This window comes from Gymnoscopelus microlampas (genome assembly GCF_963454915.1).
Source record: "Gymnoscopelus microlampas genome assembly, chromosome: 7".
In the NCBI taxonomy this organism is placed as follows: Eukaryota; Metazoa; Chordata; class Actinopteri; order Myctophiformes; family Myctophidae; genus Gymnoscopelus; species Gymnoscopelus microlampas.
Window position 1 is genome coordinate 11977948 of NC_139944.1, and position 27276 is coordinate 12005223.

The 27276-nt window shown below is 39.5% G+C and overlaps 2 protein-coding genes across 2 annotated transcripts; one reads left to right on the forward strand and one right to left on the reverse strand.

The window, feature by feature from the left end:
* Nucleotides 1-4283: 4283 nt before the first annotated feature.
* On the forward strand, nucleotides 4284-6560 carry LOC311048431 (vasopressin V2 receptor-like; the record flags this gene model as incomplete). The annotated part of the gene is made up of 3 exons (XM_084061689.1): nucleotides 4284-4508; nucleotides 5525-6149; nucleotides 6379-6560. The coding sequence occupies 3 exons, from the start codon at nucleotides 4284-4286 to the stop codon at nucleotides 6558-6560; spliced, it is 1032 nt and encodes a 343-aa protein (XP_083917815.1).
* A 3463-nt stretch (nucleotides 6561-10023) lies between these two features.
* Nucleotides 10024-26361, reverse strand: crbn (cereblon). Its single transcript, XM_084062184.1, has 11 exons — nucleotides 26276-26361; nucleotides 25067-25185; nucleotides 24181-24383; nucleotides 23139-23288; nucleotides 22137-22299; nucleotides 19311-19373; nucleotides 19092-19176; nucleotides 18809-18924; nucleotides 17763-17827; nucleotides 14812-14943; nucleotides 10024-12349 (listed from the first exon to the last, which is right to left on the reverse strand). Exons 1-11 carry the CDS (start codon nucleotides 26343-26345, stop codon nucleotides 12166-12168), a joined length of 1350 nt encoding a protein of 449 aa, XP_083918310.1. The 5' UTR covers nucleotides 26346-26361; the 3' UTR covers nucleotides 10024-12165.
* Nucleotides 26362-27276: the final 915 nt, after the last annotated feature.

Genomic DNA, 27276 nt, shown 5'->3' on the forward strand with positions numbered 1-27276 from the left:
GGTTCTGTGCTCTGATTGGCCGAGCTGTGCCGTGCATGCAGATCACGCTGCGTGCATGGTCGCTGGCCGCGGGAGCGCGCAAACAGTGCTTTCCGTTGTTATTGTTAATCTCGTGTTTTCTTCCTTGTTTTTCCAAAGCACCTTTCCACTGCTTTTTGTTTGTTCTGTTATTTGATATGTATATTTATTTTACGTAACTTACTTTGTACCTGTGTTTCGATGCGTGATCTATAAATAAATGGTATTATTATTATTATTATTATTATTAAGTGCAAAATTATGGATCGGAATAAATACGTATAGCCTAAGTGCTACAAAGTAACTCGAATAGCATTTAAAACATCAAATCTAGCATCATGTGTGATATACACATTTTATGTCAGTGGCAATATTAATATTGGCTGGTTACTTGTTAGTTTCCATCTTACAATAAATGCACCGAATGTATGTATGTATGTATGTATGTATGTATGTATGTATGTATGTATGTATGTATGTATGTATGTATGTTTGTATGTATGTATGTATGTATGTGCGTACGTTAGTAGTTCATACGTGCGTAGGCCTACGTATGTAATTATATGTACGTATGCAGGGTTGCATTGGTGATTTGGAGAGCGGTTGCGCTGTATTTTAATGACGTCACGCACACGTCGCTTAACACCTACACTACAGGTCACACAATGGACAATTATTCATCTAGGCTCATTCATGCTGGTGTGACAACTTGTTGAGGTGTGATTAAGGTTGTTTTAGATCTATGCATCTGCGTGCGCGTGCTCCTGCTCAAAATAACAGTTGCTCTGACTGTGGCCCAAATGAGCCATGGCAACCCCAGCCTAAGCTTAATAGGCTCTATTCACAGCAGCCATATTATCACTTCCTTCCCAGGTGTTACTAATGATACTAATGAAGGCTCTGTTCCGTTTAGTGTAACACAGTGGTTTCCACGACCCCCATAACTCTGAGAGTGTACAAATGGAACCAAATGGACACTTACGGGTCCATTTGGTTCCATTTGTACACTCTCAGAGTTACACACCTGTAAGGGGCCACTTGGAAGGTTTCCAGTGAGCCAACATGCACAATATCAGCACCCTGACTCTGTTTGACCAGAATGGAACAGAGCCTTCATTAGTATCATTGGTAACACCTGTGAATGTCTTCATAATCATATTATGAAGGCTGCTGTTAATAGAGCCTATTTGCCAAATTCCCCACACCTGCCATGTGTTTAGTTAGTCAGTCCACTTCTCACAGTCAGTTTGTACTCTTCAGACATTCTCCACACATTCTCCACAGACATTTACCACTGCAAAATGACTTTCCACAACTGACAATCCCCCCTATATGCCCATATATGGGCAGGCCCATATATGCCCATATACTGATAACATCAGGTATCTCCATATATGGCCATAAAAGGGACAATGACAGACAGATATAGAGATATCCATATATGGCCATAAAAGGGATACAGGCAGAGAGACAGATACAGAGATCTCCATATATGGGCATAAAAGGGACACAGACAGACAGACGGTTAAAACGGGTGCTATGACAACGGGTATAACAGGTTTGCATAACAGGGTGGTGCATGCATTCCATATTTTCATTGTTCCTAACTTGTATCGTTCCCAAGTAGGCCGCTGCCCGAAGGTCACAGGTCTAGTATTTCAAATGATACAGGGAGAGTAGGCTACAGAGGCAGAGCTAGCTTTCAAATAGGTCGGTGGCTTAGCCCCAGGGCCTAGGAGGGTCAGAAGCCTGCATGCTTTGGAAAATGGTCTGAAATAAGGTATAAATAAAGTATACATGATTTGAATACTTTTATTATTTACTTTTTTTCACATAATTTGGAAACAATTCTCAATTTCAAACCGCAAAAAATACACAATACATGATCTGGTCTATGGTTGAAGCATTGTATTTCCTTGTGATAATTATGGTCTAAAGAGGACTTGTTACACCCATGTTACAGTAAGAGTAATGCAGGTGTAAGACCTGTTGTGTTTGTATTGTGTGTTGGTTTCAGGTATAGGCTATGTGAATCTGCAGCTGATAAAACTCTTACATTGACTTGACATTTTCTCTTAGCTGTAGCCAAACTACTGCCCTGTCTTTTATTGTTATTGCTGTGTTAAAGACAGGAATAGGAGCAGCCGAACAGCAAAATTACCGTGAATTATTAAAGAAAACCACCCTGTGACTCCTGTCATTCATATTATTAAATCATTTTATTTTCAAAATATATATATATATTTTTTTTTTAATTAAATACATTTTTTTTTATCGTTGGCTTTGGAGAAAACATTGGTGGCTATAGCCATCAAAGCCCCCACGTAGCTCCGCCCCTGGTAGGCTACATGGGCACCTGAGAAGTCTGGGCACCCCAATGTAAAATTGGCTATTTTTTCCAAAATGTCACAGTACAGAATAAACACATGCTTTGGAAGATCATTTACAGTATAGGGCCTATAGGCCTACACATGATTTGAACATGCATCAGACCTAAATTTACCCTTTAACCTATTGTTTAAGTAACAGGAAGATGGCACAAAGGAAGAGTGGACACCTTATCCATTGTTTATGGCATAAAATATAGCAATTTGTAGCAATTGTTGAATTATTAGACGTTAAATGTCAAATGTTCAAATCATATATAGGCGTACTTTGGTACCTCAAACCATTTTCCAAAGCATATAGGGTAGATTTATTCTTAATTTTTTCATATTTTGGAAAAATTAAGAAAAAGTTCGGAATTCAAAATGTACCTGAGTACAAAAGTTCATTCATTATTTCATTATGCAGAATGTCCCATTTTCATGCTATACTGCTATACGCAAGCATGGTGCTGAAGAATAGCTCCACCCACAGGATAAAACACTGGTCAACAGGACGGTACAAGCAGCAGTATATGCAGCATACTGTAGGAGTGCTTCTCTTCAGGATTAATACCAACCTCACACTGAACACAACAGCCTACTAACCACCCGGTAAGTATTATTTAGGATATTCAACTTCAGATTGCAGCTGATATGAGTTTCGTGCCAAATGGTGGCATATTATCTTGAAATTAAATCAGATGATTAAAAAGTCAAAAGCTCACCATTTGAGTTTGAATATTGAGATATAAATACAACTTGTTTTCTCAAAATATAGTTGAAAGTGCGTGTAGCCATTGTTTAGGAATAACAGGCCATCATTAAAAACGGATACAGGATAGCTGGGCACTATAGGGACATCTGGGCATTTTGTCCAAAATGTAAAAAAAAAAAAATATATTTGAAAAATTGTCATAAGTAATGTAGGTAAGTACACATGATGTGAACATGCACGGTACATCATTATCAGACGTCCTTTTATGGCTGGATATACAGGTTTTGTAGCAATTTGTGGCAATATTAGACCTTAATTGTTGAATTTAAGCATACATGTTCTAATCATGTATAGCCTACTTTACTTTGCTTAAGAACATTTTTCAAATATTTTATTTTTGTTACAATGTAACATTTTGGACAAAATAGCCAATTTTACATCGAGGTGCCCAGATGTCCCCCTACCCACCTATCCTGTTACCCAGTGGTGGAAAAAGTACATTGTTTTACTTGAGTAAAAGCATCAATACTGCAATGTAGAAATACTCTGTTACAAGTAAAAGTCTGGAATTCAAAATTGACTTAAGTACAAAAGTATTGGTATCAAAATGTACTTCAAGTACCAAAAGTAGAAAGTAGGCTACTCATTATGCAGAATGTCCCATTTCACGTGTATAAAATGTATACAAATCTTTTGAAAATTGCAGATCTACAAGCTCACAATGCGTCACATCGTGAGGCATTGTGAGCTTGTAGATCTGCTATTTTCAAATGGCCAAAATATATATAGGGCTGAAGTGGTTAATGTTTTGCAATAATAATCTAAATCTATAAAGTAACTACATTTTTAAAATAAATGTAGTGGAGTAAAAGTACAATATTTGGATCCGAGATGTAGTGAAAGTAAAAGTAAAAGTATTGGAAATTGGAAATACTCCAGTAAAGTACAAATAACTCAAAATTGTACTTAAGTACAGTACTTGAGTAAATGTACTTAGTTACTTTACACCACTGCTGTTACCTTAAAACAGCCAAAACTTTCTGAAACCAGCCTTATTATCACTCAAAAAAAGGTTTATTTCAATACATTTTGTAATTTCTCAACAGTATGCTTTTGGCAAGGTGGCAACTCTGAATTCATCATCATCATCATCAATCATCATCTCCCGATCTGCACAGTGAGAAATGAACCCTGTTAATGGCAGTGATCTGACGGTGGAGGATCATGTGCCCAGAGATGAGAGCCTGGCCACGGTGGAGATCGCCCTGCTCAGTGTGATCTTCGTCAGTGCGACCCTCCTCAACACAGGACTGCTGCTGCTGCTCTGGATGCAGCGCAAGCACGTGTCTAGGATGCGCGTGTTCGTGCTGCACCTGTGTCTGGCCGACCTGGTGGTTGCATTCTTCCAGGTGTGTGCAGTGGTGGAAACTTTAAGTGACTAAGTAGGAGACTGCAGTCAAAAGTAACACTATTTACATTTTCCCTCATAATTCACAGAATACTTGAAATATAGGCTGCAAGTCATCTTTTGTTTTAAGAAACATATCTGTGCCCTAATTACTAATACCAATAAGCTTTCACAAGTAAGGACAAGACTAAAATATTACTTTTAAAGCAATAAGTCAGAGTGTTACAATTGCCCCCATGATGGGGGCATTTGTAACAGTGGTTGGGGGCAATTGAAACACTGTAAAAATAAGTCATATTAACAATAATATCTCAAATAAAAGCACATCACTAAGAAATATGTTTTTTTTATAATTCTACTTAAGAATGTTTTATATATACAATTACAATTATCTTATTTATTTACTCGATATTATATACTTGAATAATTATTATTTTTTCATTTTTTAAAATTCATTATTTAAATGTGTTTTTACTTTTTACTTACAAATTTAGTGAAAGTTAGTGAAATATGTTCATAAAAGTATGTAATCCCAGACAAAAAATCTGCTTGCATTGAAACACATTGTTACAATTGACCCCGGTCACTGTGTTACTATTGCGATCGGCCAGCCATGACGAAATCCCATAGAAACACCTATACAAGCATAGGCTGCTGACGTTAATTTGTGACCAATAACATAGAGATACAATTCATCTAAATTTTAATTAGCTGTCATCTTAACTTTAGACAGCAGAAGGAAAATACTGTACATTCAAAAATGTATGTTTACACCTCAAAATCTGTTATTTTCAAAAGATTTTTTATACATTTTTAGACATAATGATAACTTGTGAAACATTCTGCATAATGAGTACTTTCTACTTTTGGTACTTTAAGTACATTTAGATACCAATACTTCTGTGCTTTTATTCAAGTACATTTTGAATTCCGGACATTTACTTGTAAAGAGTATTTGTACATTGCAGTGTTAATACTTTTACTTAAGGAAAAATTTACTTTTCCCCATCACTGCAGGTGTGTCCTCAACTCATATGGGACGTCACAGACAGATTCATCGGCCCGGACCTGCTGTGCCGCCTGGTGAAATACCTCCAGCTTCTCGGCATGTTTTCGTCAACATACATGATCGTGGCGATGACGATCGACCGGTACCAAGCCATATGCAACCCTATGGTGAAGTTCCGGAGGCGACAGAGGCGACTCAACCTCCCTGTGTGCTTGGCATGGGGGTTCTCTCTGCTGGGCAGCTTACCACAGGTTTTCATCTTCTCCCGGATAGAAGTGGCCCCTGGGGTCTTTGACTGTTGGGCACATTTTCTACAGCCATGGGGTGTGAGGGCGTACGTCACCTGGATCACACTGGTGATCTTCATTCTCCCCGTTGTTACCATTGTGTTTTGCCAAGTGCGCATCTGCCGTGCCATCCAGGCAAATCTACACCACAAGACGCGCCAAGAAGGCTGCGAAGGTGCGGCTCTTCCAGTGCCCCACAGAGCCAGCAGTGTGACCGGGATGTCAAAGGCCAGGGTCAAGACGGTGAAGATGACGGTGGTTGTGGTGTTTTCCTACATCATCTGCTGGGGCCCCTTTTTCACCGTCCAGCTTTGGTCTGTTTGGGACACAAGTGCGCCAATAGAAAGTAAGTTCCCATTGGGGGCCAAGTAATGCTCCAAAATATAAAGTTAAATCAAAGTTAAATCAAACTATACTAGCACTTGTCTGGTTTCTGTTTTTCTTTATGCATCATTTGAATTCAGCTTTAAATTCGAATATTGATGATGATCATCAACGTGTTCAAACATTGGCGTTTGTGTTTAGACTTTTTGACTGAACATTTGTCCCGCTTTCTTCTTGTCATGTCATTCCAGCTGCAACTTTTGTCATCCTGATGCTGTTGGCCAGTCTGAACAGCTGCGCAAACCCCTGCATTTACCTGTTTTTTAGCGGTCAGATGCCCAAGAAAGTGGTGGCAGTTCTATGTCGGAGGCAAGATGTCAAGGATTCATCGCGCGATGAAAGCACAGTCGTCAGTTCACTCTATAGCTGTTAAAAAGAGAATCATGGACATGTAGCTAATATTTGGAAAACTATTCAAAATTTAACAACCAACTAATGTGCTCTGTATTTGTATGGCCTCTCAAGATCATGGTGCTATACAACGTTGTTATACATTTTCTGGCGTGCACGTTGACAGGTCCAGTGACAATGCAGTCTGTATGTTAGATGTTAGGCTATCTGTTACAAGTTCTACTATAAATGTATACCATTTGCTCTTCAGTAATGAAATGGACCACAATATTTAGAAAAAGTTATTATAGATGTATAGCTTTATGGTTATAAGCTGTTCATGTTTATTGCTTGTTGTGTGGTTGAATATGTGCATTTAAAGGTACGGTGAGTGATTCTTCTTTGTTAAAATAAGTTTTAAATAACTCTATGTTCTGATGGTACACATAACTATAGAGTGTTTGTTCAGTAACGGGAGTCTCCACCACGTCTTTCCAACTCTTTACTAAACAGAAAATGCATTTTCATGTCGGGATACCAATTTTATCCAATCAGGAGAGAGAACTCACAAAGGATACAGATTAAACAAGTGAAATTGGAAGTGATGACACAAAGAAATGAGCAGACTGGAAACTGGAACCTGAGAATGCAAACACTCTATAGCAATGATTACAATCGGAATGCTTAATGTTTTAACAAAAAAACATTTTGTTTTAACAAACACATTTAACTTACCCTACCCTTAAGAGTAAGACATTGTTAGCGCTATTACCAATTTGTTATTGTTAAATAAAATCGTATTCTCACAACATGTTATCTTCCTTGTCTATATTTGGTATATAACAGGTATTTGTCTAAGATATTCACAAGAAAGTACAAACATGATACTTCTACTTGTGATACTTTTGTTAAAAGATCAATATAAGTTTGCACTGAGCGAGTTTAAAGAGGTGGTGCATGGTTTTGCACTTTTTCTGTTTTTCATGTGTCTATGAGGTTGATAGAACTTCATTAAGCCCCCTGGTGGTGTTTTTATGGTGTTTTATGTCTTCTCTGACTATTTTGAGTTTCTACCTGGAGGCTGAAACCTTGAGGGTCAAACGTGCCAATAGAAAAACAGCGCTTTAGTGACATAGTTGCTGTGATAGGAGAAGGATATCAAACGGAACACAACCACCCTAAAGACTAATCATTGTGTATATTCCTGCACTATGCCTGCACCCAGTGATCTTGGTACATAGAAATTGATCTATTGAAGATTCTGACTTTCAAATGTACATATTTTTGTTTTGATTGTATTGCTGTATTGTTGTATTGTGCTTTCTGCTTTGGCAATGTAATTCTTTCTCATGCCAATAAAGCCCTTTGAATTGAATCGAATTGACATAGTAAAAACATACCCTCCCCCTCATTATCATAACACAACAGGTGTGGGCATGAGGAGGAGGAGGGACTAGGACAGGTGGGTGGTGCTAAGGTGGTGGAGGAGGTGCTAAGGTGAGAACCAGGTATACTTAATGAACTGGAGGCGTGTCCACATAAAACATAATTTTAACACTTTCTGTACACTTTTTTGAAAAAAATCTTCCTACTAGTATAACATAATACCTGATGATTATGTTTTAGGGGGGGGGGGGAATCACTGAAAATCACGGCACCCCGTCTTTAAGTTGAGGAATAGGACCACTGTAGTTTGAAGTAGTAGGCTGCTGTAAATCAGGGTTAGGACAAGTATCATGCACTTCCCAGAATCCTACTTGGAACAAAGTTGCGCACCATTTCGACTGAATTATAGCCAGGCCATTAACACTCAGCTGTAATGGTCTGCTGATATAATGGTCACTAGAGACAGTGTTAGTGTCACTATAGCAGTCTACATCACAATCTCTATTGAGTTGAGAGCATTCATTCATGACCTTTGTGACAAGGTATAGTGCAGCCGTACAGCCACACTCCACTGACTGCATCTTATTCTCATTATAGTTATTACTAGCAGTAGCACAGCTAAGCCAGTTATGTTTCATTAGTATTATGGGATTTAGCCTCTGATGCAAATAATGAGATTCAGTGTATTTACATTTGATGTCCAGGTAGAGCACTGAGAGCCTGCATCCATGGAAGGTGTTTATTTCAGACAGTACACCTGCATGCATGGTTGAATTGCATTCTAAATTCTATTATAACACTGTATTCCTTAGTGCATTTGGACATCAGCTTGGGAAGCAATAGATCACTACAGTATGTCGTAAACTTTCATGCCCTACACAAGATTTGAGCCCAGGTCTCCTGTGCAAATACATTTTTACCACTGAGCTAAAAGAGTATGTCTGCTTGCTTTAGTGGAGATATTGCTTGGAGTGCTCCCTTGAGAATGCAGGGAGACCCAACACAACCACTGCACTTGTCTGTTATATTGTGTTAACATAGGCTACTCTACCATACAGATTGTTCAAAATAACGTTGTATTCACTAAAAGGTTACATGGTGGAGCTTTAATCGCAACATCCAGAAATCTTACCGTCTCTGTCTCAAATATGATTAAAATGAAAAAAATCTATTTAAGCAAGCATCATGAACTACACCAGGGGAAATAATGAGCCATAATTGCATCTGTTACAGTACATGCTCACATGGACTGGGACATGCTCACATGTACCCACCACTCCTCCAAAACACACACACACACACACACACACACACACACACACACACACACACACACACACACACACACACACACACGGTCAGTTACTATACTAGCCACCCATTCACTATGTCTCATTACCCCCGGGCTGCACAGAACATCATCACCTCAGCTATTAAGAAAAACACCATGCTGTCCACATGTTGCACGTGTAACTGCACAAGGCATACAGTAGCCTACACACACAACACATATAGGCAGGCCTCTGGTCATTTTATAGGTGGAGATATGACTGAATTAAATACATGCATTTTCTTTCGAAGAAATGTAGACTGATATGTTTGATATTTATGTTTGACTAGGGCAGTGCCCATTGAAAACGCATGCCCCTCGGTTATGCAATACCCAGTAGTACCCTTCTTTCATTTATTACACTCATTTATAAAAACGATAACACATGCTTGTATCCCAATGTAGTCATTATTATGCCAGTTAATTACCCCTACTGCTTGCCACTGCTGTTGCACCCAGACTCCTGCCAGTGAGGAGCCAGGCAGATTAGACTGGATTTAAGATGTGAGTATGTATTCATTCCTAAATTAAGATGATCCTACATCCATTCACCTGTCACTATCAGTCATCTCATTCAGGACATCAGTCCTGTCTGAACTTTCACATTTAAGCATAGCCTAGTCTAATTTATGCTTTGACGAAGGAAGCATCGTTGGAAAGGTCGCTCAACAATATCACTTCCTGTACTCCTGGTTATTTGTTTGTTTAGTTCTGTATTCTAATTGTAGTTATGTGTTTCTTTCATAGCAGCACACCACTTTACCAGCTGACAAAGGCAAGCAAGATACTCTGAGAGTATAACTGTATATTTATTTGGCTTGATGGTAAATTAAGAGACATGAGAAAACAAGCATGGCCAGCTTTGGAACCAGGTAATTGATCCCGGCCTTCGGTGTAGCACACATATTGTCAGGGGTGTAGGAAAATCTGACAGCCGAGCTAATATGAACCCAGAAGACAGGACAGTGACTGACATCACAAGAACACCACCACTCATTGTTTTACATTTGACATGCTGTTCCTTTTCCCTAGAAGAGTCTATATCAGCACATATCACCAGTAGTCCCGTCATCTCAAAAAGAGCAGATCGACGAGCTCACAACACATTGTATTGCGAATTTGCGATATGTTGTGAGCTTGTTCAAGGTTCATGGTGGTCTTTATTATTATCATCCCGTGAACATCATTTTTCACAGCAGTAATAGCAACAGTAATTAAAAAGACAATAACTATGTTTGGATCAATTTGTGGATATGGTTATTTTTGCCATTTGTCATACGACAAATTATATAGGTCTTAAGAGATAATGATCTTAATTCTTAACAGGCCTAATAACTCTAAATGATAATTGTTTTACTAATTGCACAACATATTAGAGTATTTATCATTTCCAAAACAGAAGATTTCAATTACCAGAATTCTTTTCATGTGTTCTCATACCAGTTACGGAAAATATCACAAAACATTTCAATGTTGCCCCCCATGACTGCGTAGTAGAAAGACCACCATAGTCATTGTAAATGAGTTCTTATTGCATTAAATGATACTTCCTGGTGATGAGTCAAAGACTGATATTGCTTCAATATTGGAAACAAATGAATGAGATAGAAGTTTTCAGATTTTCAGATTCTACACACAGTAGATTAAGTAGAACACTAATGTTATGTCGGACGACACCGAATCATTGCCACTTTATGTACAATTAAATCTATACAAACATGAGCCAACGGCCTTGGACATCAGCAACGAATACACTTCTGAAAAATGAGCTTAAATCTCACAAAGCATGACAAAATAAAACAACTGAAGTTACCACGCTTCAATGTACAACATTTCACTGGTGTCTGTGGACAACCTGATTTACTAAACTCAAATCAAAGACATTGAGCTGCAGCATAGGCACACTATTTTACACACAACATGAATATTGGATAGGGAAAAATATACAGCATTTGCTCTCTGCATTCACTGGCTTAAATCAGCTTTGACTTATCTCAATAAGGATCTATCCGAGATGAGGCAACAAGTAAACTCTAGTTTTCCCATGTGCATAATATGAAGCAACAAGAGGCACAATGTCTTTTACTGTACAATGAGCCTTCTTTCTTTACAAAATAGACACCCCTCTTGTCATATCATACAGTTTGTTTTCAGAAAAACAGGTGGGACATATGAAGCATGTGTCTGCACACATGGGAAAATATGTAAAATAAAACTTCCAATCTCACTCAATGGATACAAAAATACACATTTCATTCTTATCGAAATGATCAAAAACAGTCTTGTCTTATTAGAGTGGCATACTCTACACACATTTTCCATCTGCTTTTATACAATGAATGAATGTCAATGGCCTGTGACAGCTGAAATAGACCAACCCCAAAAAATGTAATAAAAGAACATAAGACAAATGACCTGAAACCTAAGTGGGTTATTATTAATTTGTTGATTTCACACCTGGTTAAATAAACAGGGTTAAGCTTGCTAACTACAACTGTTTGAATATTCAGTTCAACTGCATGCCCAGTTCGCCCACCCTCCATAGTACAGTGAGAACAAGTAAGCTGACAATACAGTTCTAGTGTGTGTGTGTGTGTGTGTGTGTGTGTGTGTGTGTGTGTGTGTGTGTGGGTGTGTGTGTTTGTGTGTGAGCAAGAAAGTGGCTAACCAGACATAAATAGGAGGGTATGTTAAGTAGTAGCTTTCTATGACTATGATATGCTCGTCATCTTGCAGAATTATTCCTTTCTTTCAACTAGACCCCATCCTGTTTGCCTTTAGTGTGTCATTCAAAAGGCTAAATTACTTTTCCACTAATATGATGAATTCACTGTCATGGTTTCTAAGCTGTCTGTGATATATTGATTACTAAAAAGGAAGATGATGGATGATTGACGACCCATGTAGCATGGAAGCAAACTTGAGTCCGGCGTCACAGGCAGAGGACACGAGAGCCTTCCTCGCCTGCTTCCCCCTCGCTCTGGGGGATACGGGGCAGCATGGCCGAGCGAGTCAGCCCCCAAAAGCGAGCCGGGGACAAGTCCTTCTTTGTGGCCGTGAACTTCCAACCCATGTGAGACCCACAGGAGCGACACTGAGCAATTGTCCAGGCATATCTGAGGGTGAAGAAGAAGAAGTACTTTGGTCGGTAACTTCTTAACCCATTGAAACCGGGAAAGAATTCTGTGTACCGTAACCACTTTAACCATATTTTATACTTTGGCTACTCAAAAATAGCAGATCTACAATCTGCTATTTTTGAGGAATCGTGAACATTTGTGCTAATCTTTGAACATATATGTTTTTTAAAGCAAACATTTTTAACTCAAATCTTTGCTTCTGGGGGCCCCTGGAACAAAATATTTTGGGGGTCGGCGGGCCAAATACATATAATTAATCACATGAAAGCACCACTAATATAGCAACATAGGTTTTTCAGAAAACTAAGGATTTAGAAGACATTTTTTTAATCGGCCTCAGGTCTTAATGGGTTAAAGATAGCAAGACATGTACAGTAGCCCCACGTTTGGACCACATCCCGTCAGTTATAGAGCAATATAGAGCAATTATGAACGATGTCACAAACATTCATGCGCTCACACTTCGAAACAAACACTATGAACTGGCCTCTCCTACTCTGCAGATGTTATGGATGGATGACTGTGTCTAATCAGTACAATCCCCACACACGTCACTGCTACATGTCATGTCCTCAATCCAAAGCTTTCACGTGGGAACACTGGAAGTGAAGCAACGTGCCCTGGCACCAAACTACAAATGCATCTGACACCTGTTCAGCCCAGAAAAGCATCATAACATAATGCGCCTTTAGAGTTCTCTTTTTAAATGTGCCACTAAATCAAAAGTGGCAGTATAATAAAATAAAACTCAAAGTGACAATTAGGGTTTAAATCACAGGAAGTGGGATTTTCGGGATTGCCCATCCAAACATTACAGAGGAAAGAGATAACGGGAGACTGGGAAATGTTTTGTTTTTTACATTTAGAACATGGAATAGGGCTATATTTAGAAAATATGTAGGCCTAACTGAAGACGATACAAAATGCAATGGTTGTGGCTGGTGAATGAACATACCCAAAGGGTGCTATTGTGGGAAAACAGGTGAGCCGGCGCAAAGTGCAGTCAATAGCATGACAACGTTTGGTATTTTCAGGAATTCTCCTTATACTGTAAGCATATTCCTCCTTATAAGATGGATTTTCGCCTCTGTCCATATTAAAAGGAATAAGTCACACCCTATCAATGAAGCCCTGGATTCATAGACAAATTTTGTTTTTGCTGCATTCTTTCACAGTGAATTAAGAATCCATTACTGAGGATAAGACTGCAAACAAGACACATGGATTATACTGTGGGAGTTTATAAACAGACCTCGTCTCCGCCAGGCCGATTTAGTCTAAAACTCACGCAAATCGGTACACATTATGTCACATGATCAAGATGTATCTGTCAGGTTTTTCAGATTAAATTCAATTTGACTACGGTTGGCATCATTTTGCGTTTTCTTCAAAACACACTTTTCACTACAACTCCTACAACTTTTGTCAAAAACTCACAAATCAGTACACATTATCTCTGAAGTCATGTGATCAAGATGTAGAAGTCTGTGTAGTCATTTCACCATTTTCATTATTATTGTTATAATTTGGCATTATTAGCAGTATTAGTTTTGATGGGTTATTGGACTGGTTTATTGGATTATTTGTAGGCACGCCTCTCCAAGGCATATCTAGGACAGGTGATTCACCTTGGGTAGACCCAATGGTTTTTACCAGAGCCAGAGAATGCAGAAGCTGTTTGTGCTTTATGTTGCCATGCTCACGTTTGGATCAGTAAAATATGCAAACTATAATTCAAGTTGTGGACAAAGTGTTCTTTTGCCTGTGTACATGACAAGTCTCCAAGGTGCATCAGTGTTTTTTGTTGACTTTTAGAACCGAGACAACAAAACGCCACTACTGAATGAATGAACACTGTGAATGACCGTGACGAAAACTAAAATCCTCCATGAATTCACAAATACTGTGATTTTAGAATTTTGGCCTTAGCAAGAAGTAAGGCAACGCATGGCAGTAGTTACTTTAAAGGCTTGTCTACTTCACAAGAACAATGTTGAGGAACTAGGAGATTAGCTGAAACATTCTTTCTTACATTCACAGCATAAAAACTACAGACAGACACACACACAAACAAACAAACAAACAAACAAACAAACAAACAGAGAGACAGACACGCACAGTCACAGACAGGGGTGAATGCCATATTAAAAATATTGACATGGCAGGATATGTCAGATTTAAGAATGTCACATTTTGTGTCAGGACACGGCACTGGGCACCCTTTATGCGAAGAGCGATTTGATGGATCATTACATAAGTACTAAGAGAACCCTGGGGAGACAGTTTTGTCACACGCAGTTCCCCTACTGCTTTCTCTAGATTAGTCACCCTCAGGCCTCTGTTAATACCCTCTTCCAAGACTGGTGTTATTCACCACCCCAGTCCACCAGGTTACTAACAAAAGAAGACAGAATGCCCCTTTAAAAGGGGGAGCTTACCCTGGGAACCAGCTGTGCAGTGTGGATGGCCGGCCGACCAGGTTCAGGTTGTTGGCTTTGTAGACGGTCAGGGTTTCGTGGACGTATCCATGAGGGTTGACATAGGCAGCCATGGGGCCGTACAGAGACAGGCTGGAGGAAGAGAAAAGACAGCCAAAAGGTCAGCACCGCTGATTCATATCTCGATGACAAATACCAGGCCAGTGTTATCAAAGAATACAACAAACAGACACGGAGTAGGAACCCATAGAGCATTGGTTCTCAAAGTGGGGTCCGGGGACCCCCAGGGGTCCTTGAGGGAGTTCAAGGGGGTCCCCAGCTAAGTGATAGATTAGGCACCAAATTGACCCTTATGGGTCTGTAACTCTGAGTGTACAAATGGGTCCATTTGGTTCCATTTGTACACTCTCAGAGTTAAATGAACATTGGTTTTACTGTGAATTGGGGTCCCAGAGGTATAAATGCCATTAAATGGGGGTCTGTAGCCCTAATGCATGTCAAACTGGTGATCCTTGAAATTAAAATGGTTGAGAATCACTGCTAGAGCCGTAAAAAGTCTTCTCTTATGGGGGTCCCTGGCATATCTTTTGAAATGGGGGTCCGCGGGCTAATAAGTGTCAATTTGGGGGTCCTTGACATGAAAAAGTTTGAGAACCACTGCCATAGAGGTATGTTACACACTGCATGCCAAACTGACAAATGAATGACAGCATAATGAATTTACAAAATCTTTTGCATGCTTTTATAGTCCTTTGTTTTCTGAAAAATGCACATAAAGACCGAACATTCTGAGGAAAAACAGATGCCAGTACTCCCCAGTACATATTTTGCTGGTGTAAATGATTGCCGTCATGATTGTATTGTAAAAGCACATTCCACCATTTGGAGGGACAAAATGTTTATAATATGATAAACAATAAAACAAATTAATGTTAAGAGTAGAATAAACCTGCTCTGTTTACAGTAGGCAGGGAGTGCTGCACACCAATTCTGTGTTGGGTATTTGAGTCAACATGCACCTACTTCAGTTGTTTTTAATCACCAAGCAGACAATCTCATTTCACACATACAGTATTAAACATTTCATCAGTCACCAATACACTGTAAACTATCTGGATGTTCTCAAGCAATAGAGCACAGAACACAGTTTATACAGAGACAGCACTCTGCACAACTTCACTGGTGCTCGTGGTTCTGAGATAAGTGCTGGACAGGAATAAACACCTTTACCATAATGTATTACACAAGTGAGAGCTTAGCTAGCCTTTATGCAACTGGCAGGAAGCCAGTGTTACATAAAGGCGGGCGGGCGGCAGTAGCTCAGGTGGTATAGAGCGGCTGCTTGGGAATCGGAAGGTTCCTGATTCGATCCCTGGCTCTCCCTGGGTTAGTGTCGAAGAATCCTTGAGCAAGACACTGAACCCCTAACTGCTCTCGATGAGTAGGTTGGTGCCTTGCATGGTGTCCTCTGCTATTGGTGTGTGAATGGGTGAACGTAATGCAGCGTAAAGCGCTTTGGATAAAGGCAGCCACGTTGTTTCTACGTTTCGAACTGCTCCAGCAGAGAAAGGCTAACCAAATGCATACTGTAAGTGAGTCCCCCAAAAACAGATTGAGTGAGTGGTGCCCCTTGCATTTCACTTCTAGAATGATTAAAACAATAGTTTCATGCAACTAAATATATAAGGCTGTCGAATCAAATCTTAAGATCTGATTCTGAATCCTATTTGATGTTTTAAAAGGAAAAAGCGTTTCCGATAGGCAAATGCATCACTTTCAGAATCCGTAGTGATTCTGAAATAATGTAGTCGGCAAAGAGATTTGGTGTAGAGGGAAAAAAGGAGCAAAGCCAAGTATAGAGACCTGGGGGACCCCGGTCAAATAAGTATATAGGGTTTAAGTGGTTATAATAAATTAATATGCATTAGTGTGCAGGCTTGCTCTATCCCATCCCCAGTGAAGTAAGCCGTCAGCTCCACTCAGAATGCCATACTTGCTCGGGTAGGTCATGGTGGCAGTGCTGCTGTTGACGGCCCTGTGGCTGGAACTAATATACAGCAGTGTTGATTTTGACAGCACATTTTGATTTAGTTTTAATCATGGTCTTTTGAATAAAATTCCATTTAGTTTTAGTCATATTTTAGTCATCTGAATTTTTTTTACTGTAAGTCTAGTTTTAGTTGACTAAACATCATAAGATTTTAGTCGACCAAATCTACAGTTGATTTAGTCGACTAAAATGTATTCTGTGGGCCTTGATGTCGGCGTAATGGCTGATTTTACACTTGGTTGCATGCTTAAAATAGCCGATCTACAAGCTCACAAAGCGTCGCAGCGCCACGCGTTGTGAAGATCTGCTATTTTCAGAGTGCAACTCCCGAGCGCAACCAAGCATAAAATGACTTGTCTTTTAGTTCTACTGGATCTCTTTTCCACTCGTCCCTCACTAACATTTTAGTCTATTTTTTATTTGTTGATGAAATTGTCAATATATTTAGTCTTAGTTTTAGTCATCATAGCTTAGTTTTTATTTCGTTTTTTTATTTAGTTTTCGTCAGTGAAAAAAGGTAGTCGACCAACATTTTTCGTCATAGTTTTAGTCAACAAAATCACACTGATATACAGTAGCTTCAGATGATGCTGTTGTTCACTTGTTGTATACGCACAACATTGGGATTGAACGCCCCAGTAATGTTTCCATGATGAAAAGAGAGACGATGTGACAGACAACGAAAACATCCATTACCTCCAGTATAACACAGCTTGTGTGCTATCATTGAATAACCAAAACGTAGGACTCATTCAGTAATGTAACTGATCTTCCTTACCAATACACAGGATGAATGTATGTGTTCTAAGACATCCAAACAGGACCCCCACCACACTCTCTCCCACTGGGGGCTAATTTCAAGATATACACTGAAACTAACAAAAACTCGCACAAAACTCACCTGAAGATTTCGTTCTTAGTGGTGATTTCTGTGTCTTGGCATTGTTTACAGCACAGGGAGGTGCACTGAAGAGAAGAGAGAGTTAATAACACATAACAACAGTGTGTATATATATATATATATTCACTCATCGTACGATGAAGTATAAATCAGGCTCAAGGATGTGTAGGCCCGTGAACTCCCTGCAAGTCTCACAATTGACTGTACACCAATCATTAGCTAAATGATTTAATGAAGGCAGTTTTAGATCTACCACAACATAACTAGTACGGTATTTTGACTGCTTTCATGGGTTTGTATTTCTCTCAGACCTTTCCATATTTTTAGCTATGTATTATATAACACTGCAGAATTATAAGAGTGGTGCTCGGGTGGCGCAGTAGTAAAGTACCACCGCGGAGGTAAAATGGAAATAAAAAAACATTCCCTGACTAGCAACATTGTCATTTGCCCCAGTATGCCGCAGTATGGCACACTATAACATACACTGCAAACATTGGTAGCACTAGCACCTTTGACTCCTGTGGTATGCAGCACTCAGGTTGACAGAAGGCAAACAAGGGATACAAGGCCAAGGGGAACATCTAGTTCAATTTATGATGAAACATAAAAATAAAATTATGTCATCCTTACAATCATCCTTGCTTTCAACAATGACTGGTAAAATCACTGCACAAGATATCTGTTCAGCGCTTGGAGGCACACATTAGAGAGAGGCCGACAGTATGTCTGCTTTTAATTAAGTACAACAGAGGAGGAATATAGCCCACTATTTGCACCATCAGAGTGACACAGACAGTCTGTTGGAATTATGACTGTTGGAATTATGACTGCCCCCCTCCAAAAAAAAAATCTGTCTGTTAAACACTTGAACCCCAGAATCGGGGGGATGCTGGGGGGAACATTATCAAAAAATTGGCCATCTACAAGCTCTGCTACACGTTGTGAGCTTGTAGGTTGGCTATTTTTGGCAAAGACATTTGGTGTAGACGGAAGAATACAGGGTTTAAGTGGTTAAAGTTAAAGCAAACGTGGTCCTTCCTTACACGGTCCATGATATCCAGTTCACAGCGCAGTCTCTGAATGGCACTGCCGATCTTCAGCAGCTGGAGCCGCAGAGCGTCGTCTATGGGCAGACAGGCCGCCACTCTGTAGGAAAAATCTGACAGAAACCAGACAGGACAGACAGACGCAGGGAAGCGGAACGGGGGGATTAGAGGATGTAAGGGAGGAAAAAATAACACAAATGGAGACGTATGTATGTGTGTGATGTATATTCTGTATGTGTGCGCCTGTGATCCTTCTACGATAATGTAAGCGGAAACTAACCAATGGCATTCGTGGGGAGAGAGTCATCCTTCAGGTTCTCATCCCACTCGTGGAGCTGTTTTTTCACCCGGTTCATAAGACACTCCTGGATGGTAAAATGAAGAGAGTATTTGAAAATGGCTTTTCCCATGATTGTGGCTGATAGAATTGAGCTGTGTTTATGTTCATCATTCTGGGAAGTTCCAAATAGTCCACATACTGTATCCTCCAGTTACTCACAGAGTCATAGAGTGCATAGACCCAGGGCGGCCATGGTGTCAGGCTCGCACAATGGAACTTCCTCTGCAGTGCCGAAAGGAGAAGAACACATTGTACATACATGACAGACATTAAACGGAAATCTGACATTTTTTCTAAGCAGATTATTGGGGTATACTAGGTAAATCACAGTTACTCTGTTGCCTGGTGTATTCCTGTCACATGAGATTATGTAAATTCGATAAATATGTGGGAATAGAAGTGCTCTCAAGACTCTAGCTGGAGCCCTCATGCAATGCCATTTTGATTATGCTTGGTTCTCAATGTCACGCAAAACTAAGCTTCAGACATCCCAAAACAAAACGATACAACTACTTCTCTGCCTTAAGCCTAAGACCCACTATAATTCCAACACATTTTGCTAGTTTAGGATGACTCAGGGTAGAAGATAGGCTTAAGCAAAAATCAATGGGATTAGCACTTAACTCATTAAGGCCTGGGGTTCCGATTCTACAAATGTCTTCTAAATCCTAAGAGTTTTCTGAAAAACTCATGTTACTATATCAGTGGTTCTCAAACTTTTTCATGTCAAGGACCACCCAAAATTACATGTATTTGGCCGCTGACCCATCACAAAATATTTTGTTCCAGGGACCTCCCCAGAAGCAAAGATTTGAGTTACAAATGTTCCCTTTAAATATTTTTCAAAAAATAGCAGATCTACAAGCTCATAGCCGCACTATGAGCTTGTAGAGCTGCTATTTTTGAATAGCCAAAGTATAAAATAATGGTTCAAGTAGTTACACAGATGCGTTCCCGGTTTAAATGGGTAAAGATACTCAGAGGGACAATGCCCTCAATACTAACTACTTCTCCAAAGTGAGTGACACCCACAGCCACAACACTAGAGGGAGCGACCATGATCTACCTCCCAAATTTAGAACAAACATGGGAAAATTCTCATTCTAAAGCTCTGCCACCAAAATGTGGAATGCCTGACACCATCCATTAAATGGATGTGTACCACTGGTTTCTTTCAAAAATGCTCTGAAAAAATCATCTATCAGGAGACCACAAGGGGGGGTACATGTAAATTCACTGCTGCCTTTTTCCCCTTTTCTCTTTTGTACATCTAGTGTTTGTATTTGTTGGTGACATGTATCATTGTGTTCATTCCTTATGCTATGTTGATGAATGTAATACATACTAGGACCACAATGGAAACAAGTCCCCAGGAATTTTTTGTGTTATCCTTTTAGCCATAATGTCTCACTGTAGCACGTGCTTGTACCACGTAAATCAAAAAGAAACTATAAGATGTAATACTGCATCTTATAGTTGGACCATTACATTTCTGCCGCAAATGTGGCTCAATTAGGTGGTACTAAATTGTAAGAGCCTGGTTAACACTATGTGTTGTGTGCGTGTGCGACTGTGCGTGTGTGTGTGTGTGTGTGTGTGTGTGTGTGTGTGTGTGTGTGTGTGTGTGTGTGTGTGTGTGTGTGTGTGTGTGTGTGTGTGTGTGTGTGTGTGTGTGTGTGTGTGTGTGCGCGTGCGAGCGCTTTACATTTCTGACGCAAATGTGGCTCAATTAGGTGGTACTAAATTGTAAGAGCCTGGTTAACACTATGTGTTGTGTGCGTGTGCGTGTGCGTGTGTGTGCGCTTGGGCTGTCAATGAATATTCCATATTCGAATATATATGTGTATATTAAAAATAAACAATATTTGAAGGTGAAAATCAAGATTTATAAAAAAAAATGAAGAAAAAAAGATCTGCCTAACTTTTTACTTTACTAGAGTATTTCCAATTTTTAAGTATATTTTGATGCCAATACTTTTGTACTTTTACTCAAGTAACATTTTGAACACAGGCCTTTTACTTAACAGAGTATTTTCATATTGTGGTATTGCTACTTTTACTTAAGTAAAATATCTGAGTACTTCTTCCACCACTTGCCTCGCGAGATCACAGAGCCATCAATGGTCTGAGAGACTGCAAGCAGCTTCAAGTTACGCTCCTCCCTTGCTATCCACAGACTGACAAACCCTGACTCAGCAGAACACAGCGCTGTACTGAATGTACCCAACGCATTGAGTCACACAACGTCACTTTAATTGATTCAAAATGATAACATAGGTCAAGCTGAACCTGGTGATCCATTTTGGTAACGATGGCAGACCGTTTACAAGATATAAGTATGAATCATTCATTTAATCTTTTCTCAGCACCAAGAGAGAGAGAAAGAAAGAAAGACATGTCTGCAGTCTTTAAATTAAGTTGTACAGCATCCAATATGTTATATTCAAACTAAGTTATATTCGAAATGCAACATATCTCTGCTGTCGGGCAGAAACCAGCTAACTCCAAAATGTCAATTTTTCAGGAAATGAAAAGAGCAAAACAAAACGTGGAGTTATTGATAAGAACAGCTGAATGGACCTCCAAGCTCACAATGAGGTTGGAGGTCAAAAGGGGTGGAGCCTGGAGTCAGCAAAACCAGCTAACTCCACCCCCCTTTGGTGGAGTAAGCTGGTTTTGTCAGAAGCGCCTTTTAACAATTTTCATTGGTTCAATATTTTTTTTTTACCAACACACAGACGTAAAGGGTGTTCAATAGCACCGATTTATGGAAAGAAAGTGCAAAAACGTGAAAATGGAGTTAGCTGGTTTCTGCCCGACAGCAAAGTTTTTTAAAGGAATGTTCAAATGTAATTTTTGGCCAATTTCAAAAGCCCTAGAGAGAGTGTGTGTGTGTGTGTGTGTGTGTGTGTGTGTGTGTGTGTGTGTGTGTGTGTGTGTGTGTGTGTGTGTGTGTGTGTGTGTGTGTGTGTGTGTGTGTCAGACCTGGCGGTATGACTCCCACCAGCACTGGGCCTGTTTGGAGGTCTGAGTGGGAGGTCTAGTAGATGGATGCTTTTGAAGCCTGGAGACAGGTGTCAGCTGCACTGCAGTGAGGGGGTCTGGGAGGACACGTTCTGGAAGGATCTGCACCTTGGCTTGTCTGATCCTGGTAGACACAGAAAAAAAGAGAAACAGAAGGTAAATAGTATATATAGTATAGTAAGGAAAGATTCGTATGATTAGATGGATTGTGTGCTGGCTCAACACATTATGTACATGGAATGATAACTCCATTCAACCAACATGACACAGAAGTCAATAAAACCAAGACTCAGGCTATCTTACTGTGTTGAGTTGATGGTACTAAATTGAAATAATGAAATCACCCATTCTGCTTCTCGATCTCCACATGAATACAGGTGAATTTAAGTGTGTTTGGTTTTCTCCTCCTCGGAAAGATGATTGTGAACAGGGTGACTCTGCCCCCTAGCTGCAAGATTTAATATCAAATTCATAAAGCCAAAGAAGATTTCCTTTAGTGGTCAAATCACTCTTCCTCGTGGTTATCAAGAGAACTGTCAGTCCAACCACAATGTGAATATTTTGTACCTTTGTCCCTGACCTTTAAAGGACAACGCCACCATTTTCCAAGCTCATCTACAATTATTTATTTTCAAACACCAGCTATGCCATCTTTCTAAGGCAGGGGTAAGTAACCTCAGGCACGGGTGCCAACATTGGCAGAGGGGAGGGTGATCACTGGCTTAAGTGTGAGAGAGAGGTTTTCTATTTTAAAATGAAATACAAAAAGCCAGTAGGCTTTTTTGGGCTTTTCAATCCCATTTAGTTGACCTTGTATTTTGAACTGTACTTTCATGTTATTTTTTCTCAGCAAACTTCTAAATAAGGTATGCAATCAATCAATCAGTTGCAGCCCTTAGGTCTCATTCTGATCCCTAACCCGAATCATTTATTCACATGGTTGGTGAATATTTTCCAGCTTACCCGTCTGCCTGGGTTCTTATCTCATGGACCTTGAATCTCTGCCTCCCTACAGCTTTCACTTTGACCGTCTCAATCCCATACTCCTGCTCCTCCCGGTATGCATAGATCTCAGCTGTTGTCCCGAACTCTGCCTCTGGCTCACCCGAGCCGCTGTAGAGAGATTTGAGATATGCGGTATTGATGGAAGAGTGACATGTACATGAACAGTGGTGGACTGTAACTACGTACCTTTACTCGAGTTCTGTACTTAAAGCAGCACTATGTAACTTTTTTTTTAATGAATAAAATTTAATTTTGTCCAAGCTGTATGGTAGAGTATGATAGTACAATATAACTTATACAATTGGGGTTGTTGGATTTTGTCTCCCTGCTCTTCTATTGAGACATTTAGGTCGTGTCAAAGGTCATGTCTCACCTTGACACAGGATCTGACATGAATTTTGATCTGATAGCCAAGATTCAATTTATCCCCTGAGCAAGCAGGCAGGCTCTGTTTAGCTCAATGTCAGCACTTGCGCAGGAAACCAGGTTCAAATCCAGGGTAGAAGACAAAAATAATTTGTACCTGTACTTAGGTATTCATATTGATACTTGATACTTCCACTCCACTACATTTCAAAACAAATATTGTACTCCACTCCACTCCATTTCTAGGAAGGAAAAAGTACCTTCTGAATTATGTTTCAAATATAGTGAAAATAGCCAATCTACAAGCTCACAATGCTTGTAGAAATACTATTCAATATTATTGATATTTTTGAGGGGGGGACGTGGGAAAATTTTACATTAAAAAATATTTTAATAAAGCAATGCATTGATATTAAAAAGGAAATGTACTTTGTACTTGAATACTTAGTTGTTGTTTTTTAAAACAAGTACTCCAGTACTTTAACTCAAGTACAAGATTGACAGAGCAACTTTCGCTTGTAGTCGAGTTTGACCAGGAGTATCTATACTTTAACTCAAGACAAGTACTGGGGTTGAGTGCTTCTGTGTCCACAGCCGTTTATGAATACAACCAGCTCTCTCCATTGACGTGTACCTGTGTGCGAGCACGGCAAAGGTGCGATCTTTCTGGATGACGCTCCGCATCATGCTGACCTCCTGTGGTCTGAACAGCTGCAGAGGGAGGGTTTGCCCCGGAACCAGCATGACAGCTGTGTGTGGCAGCACTGGAATGGTCTGACAGCTGTCTTCGTCGTGGACCGTTCGACCATGAAACTCCTCCATGTCTGCTCCAAGGTACTGTTACCACAATGAGCCAGAGATAGACCAGCAATGAATGAGACAAAACTGTTGCAATGACAAGTAATTGATGATACATGGCTACAACAAACCCTAAGAAGTATGCATGGATGAAAGCAAAATCAAATCTAACGACTGAATTGTTTTGTTAGGCCAAGTCCTAATCTGCGATTTGTGAAACAGCGTGAAAGCAGCCCCCCCACACACACTAGCGCTATGTTTCATAAACTTAACATAAAATTTGCACAATATGTAAAATGATGATGTTTTGGTAGCCGTACAATTGAATAAATTGCAGATTGAGGCTTAAGTCTTTTCTTTTATGAAACATCTGAGATCATTCTTGGGAAGATTGAACATTTATGCAATGCTAGTTTGACCTCTTCCAATACTATTTCATCTTAAAATAACGAATAACCGATAATATCTACAAGCTCACGCGTTGTGAGCTTGTAGATAGCCTATTTCCGGTTTGTGACATAATTCTATAGAAGACATGCTGACTTCTATGGAATCCAAATGACTGAAATCCGTCGTGGCGACTGAGAACTTTAATCCACGTGATATTATGAAACACTATTGTATTTGCATTTTGCAGAATTCATGATATTGCAAAACCTCTCAAATGTATGGGACTTGTTGAAAATCTGTAATCTGAGGTAATACGATTAGATATCACGCACAGCATGTGACGTGGGAAGACTCGGGTCAAAGTTGATGAGAGTAGGCTTCTCTGCATCTTCACTGTCCCGGTCCTCAGTCTCCATGTCATCCTCAAGGGGCTCCTCTTCTTCTTCATTTTCTGCAATGGGATATCATTCATGTATATAGAGTATGGCATGTAGTCTCATTTATGAAGGTCATGACATATTGCTATACTCTGTTACTGATTAACTAATGTGATTGTCATAGGATCCATTCTGACAGTGGGTGGAAAAAGTCCTCACATTTCTTACCTAAGTAAAAGTATCAATATTGCAATGTAGAAATACTCTGTTAGGGCGCGCTCCCACCGCACTTTTATTTTACCTCTGGGGCAGTATCTGCCAATGCTTTGTCAATGCAAATGCGTGGATTCTTGGAAAAAATCCGCAAGACCAGGAATCCATGCATTTGCATTGACAAAGCATTGGCAGATTCTGCCCCAGAGGTAAAATAAAAGTGCGGTGGGAGCGCGCCCTTACAAGTGAAAGTCTGGTATTCAAAAAGTACTTGAGTAAAAGTACAACTACTTAAAGTACCAAAAGTAGAAAGTACTCATTATGCAGAATGTCCCATTTCAAATGTACACCATTTTTTTGAAAATACAAAATAGCAGATTTACAAGTTCGCGATGCGAAGCATTACAAATGTATGTAGGGATGAAGTGGTTATAATGTATGTTTAATCAAAATATACAAAGTAACAAGTAACTTAAGTTTTCAAATAATTGTAGTGGAGTAAAAGTACAATATTTGTCCCTGAGATGTAGTGTGGTAGAAGTAAAAGTACTGAAAATGGGAAATACTCCAGTAAAAGTACATCAAAATCGTACTCAAGTACAGTACTTGAGTACATGTACTTAGTTACTTTACACCACTGCATTCTGACACGCCTCGGTTGCTTGATAAAAAGGCTCGAACTGAAACGTTTAGCCAGCTTTAACACAAGGGGACCAGATGACTGACCACCAAACCCACTTACATTAATGAAATGCAAGCTTTGTGTGGACCAGTGTGCTCCAGAAAACAAAACAAAAGCGAAAACATAGATGTAACCAGTCAGATGGTATGATCACAGTGGCCTTATGTGCAATAAAAGCTTGCTATAGCTGCATGTATACATCATTCGCAAATGTGTTATTGTGCAAAAACGCCTCACATAATGGAGACAGGGTTCATTGAGATCGTTACCGGGTAGGAGTTGTAACTGATTGCCCATGTTGTCTTCTATGTTGTCACCTCCAGCCTCTTCGTCAGCCATAGCCTTCTGTTTACAATCACCTGCTTCTTCTACGACACAATGTCTAAAGGCTTGCGACAAATACACGGCTCCTGATCGCCCCCAATGGGACAGTATGATGAACAGATCATCACCAGCCTGCCCTAAAACTCTAAACATATTTGTTTTACTTAAATAAAAGTATCAAGAATACTGCAATGTAGGAATACTCTGTTACAAGTGAAAGTCTGGTATTAAAAATGTACTTGAGTAAAATTACAAAAGTATCGGTATCAACATTTACTTAAAGTACCAAAAGTAGAAAGTACTAGTTTTGCAGAATGTCCTGTTTCACAAGTTTTAAATGTATAAAAACCTTTTGGAAAATAGCAGATCTACAAGCTCACAATGCTTCGCATCACAGGCATTGCTGTGAGCTTCTATTTTCTGAAAAGCTTCTAAAATCTGCTATTTTCAAATGGCCGAAGTGGTTAATGTATGTTTTGTAAAAATAATCAAAATCCACAAAGTATCTTTAAACTGAAGTTTTCAAATAATTCTAGTGGACAAAAAATATATGCCTCTGAGATGCAGTGGAGTAGAAGTAAAAGTATAGAAAATTGGAAATACTCCAGTAAAGTAAAGATACCTCAAATGTGTAATCAAATGTTACTTTACACCACTGCCAATGGGACAGTATGAGCAGATATTATCTTTAGCCTGCCTTACACTAAATCTAAATATGCCATATTCTCTACAATACAATAGGTCGTTTGCAACACAATGTTTTTATGAAATGACAAACTGACAATTAAATTGATATGCAATGCTGCATTGTACATTTACTCAAGTACTGTACTTAAGTACAATTGAGGTATTTTTTTTACTACTTCTAGTACTTTTAAGTACATTGATACCAATACTTTCCTGATTTAGGAGACACCAGCAAGGCTCTATACTGGGTGGGTAAAAT

Coding starts and splice junctions, on each gene's coding strand:
- crbn (XM_084062184.1), bottom strand. CDS start 26,345: ATGGCTGACGAAGAGGCTGGAGGTGACAACATAGAAGACAACATGGGC. Junction 22,300..23,138: donor ATAAGAACCCAGGCAGACGG/GTAAGCTGGAAA, acceptor TGTGTCTACCAG/GATCAGACAAGCCAAGGTGC. Junction 18,925..19,091: donor TCTCCCCACGAATGCCATTG/GTTAGTTTCCGC, acceptor GGTTTCTGTCAG/ATTTTTCCTACAGAGTGGCG.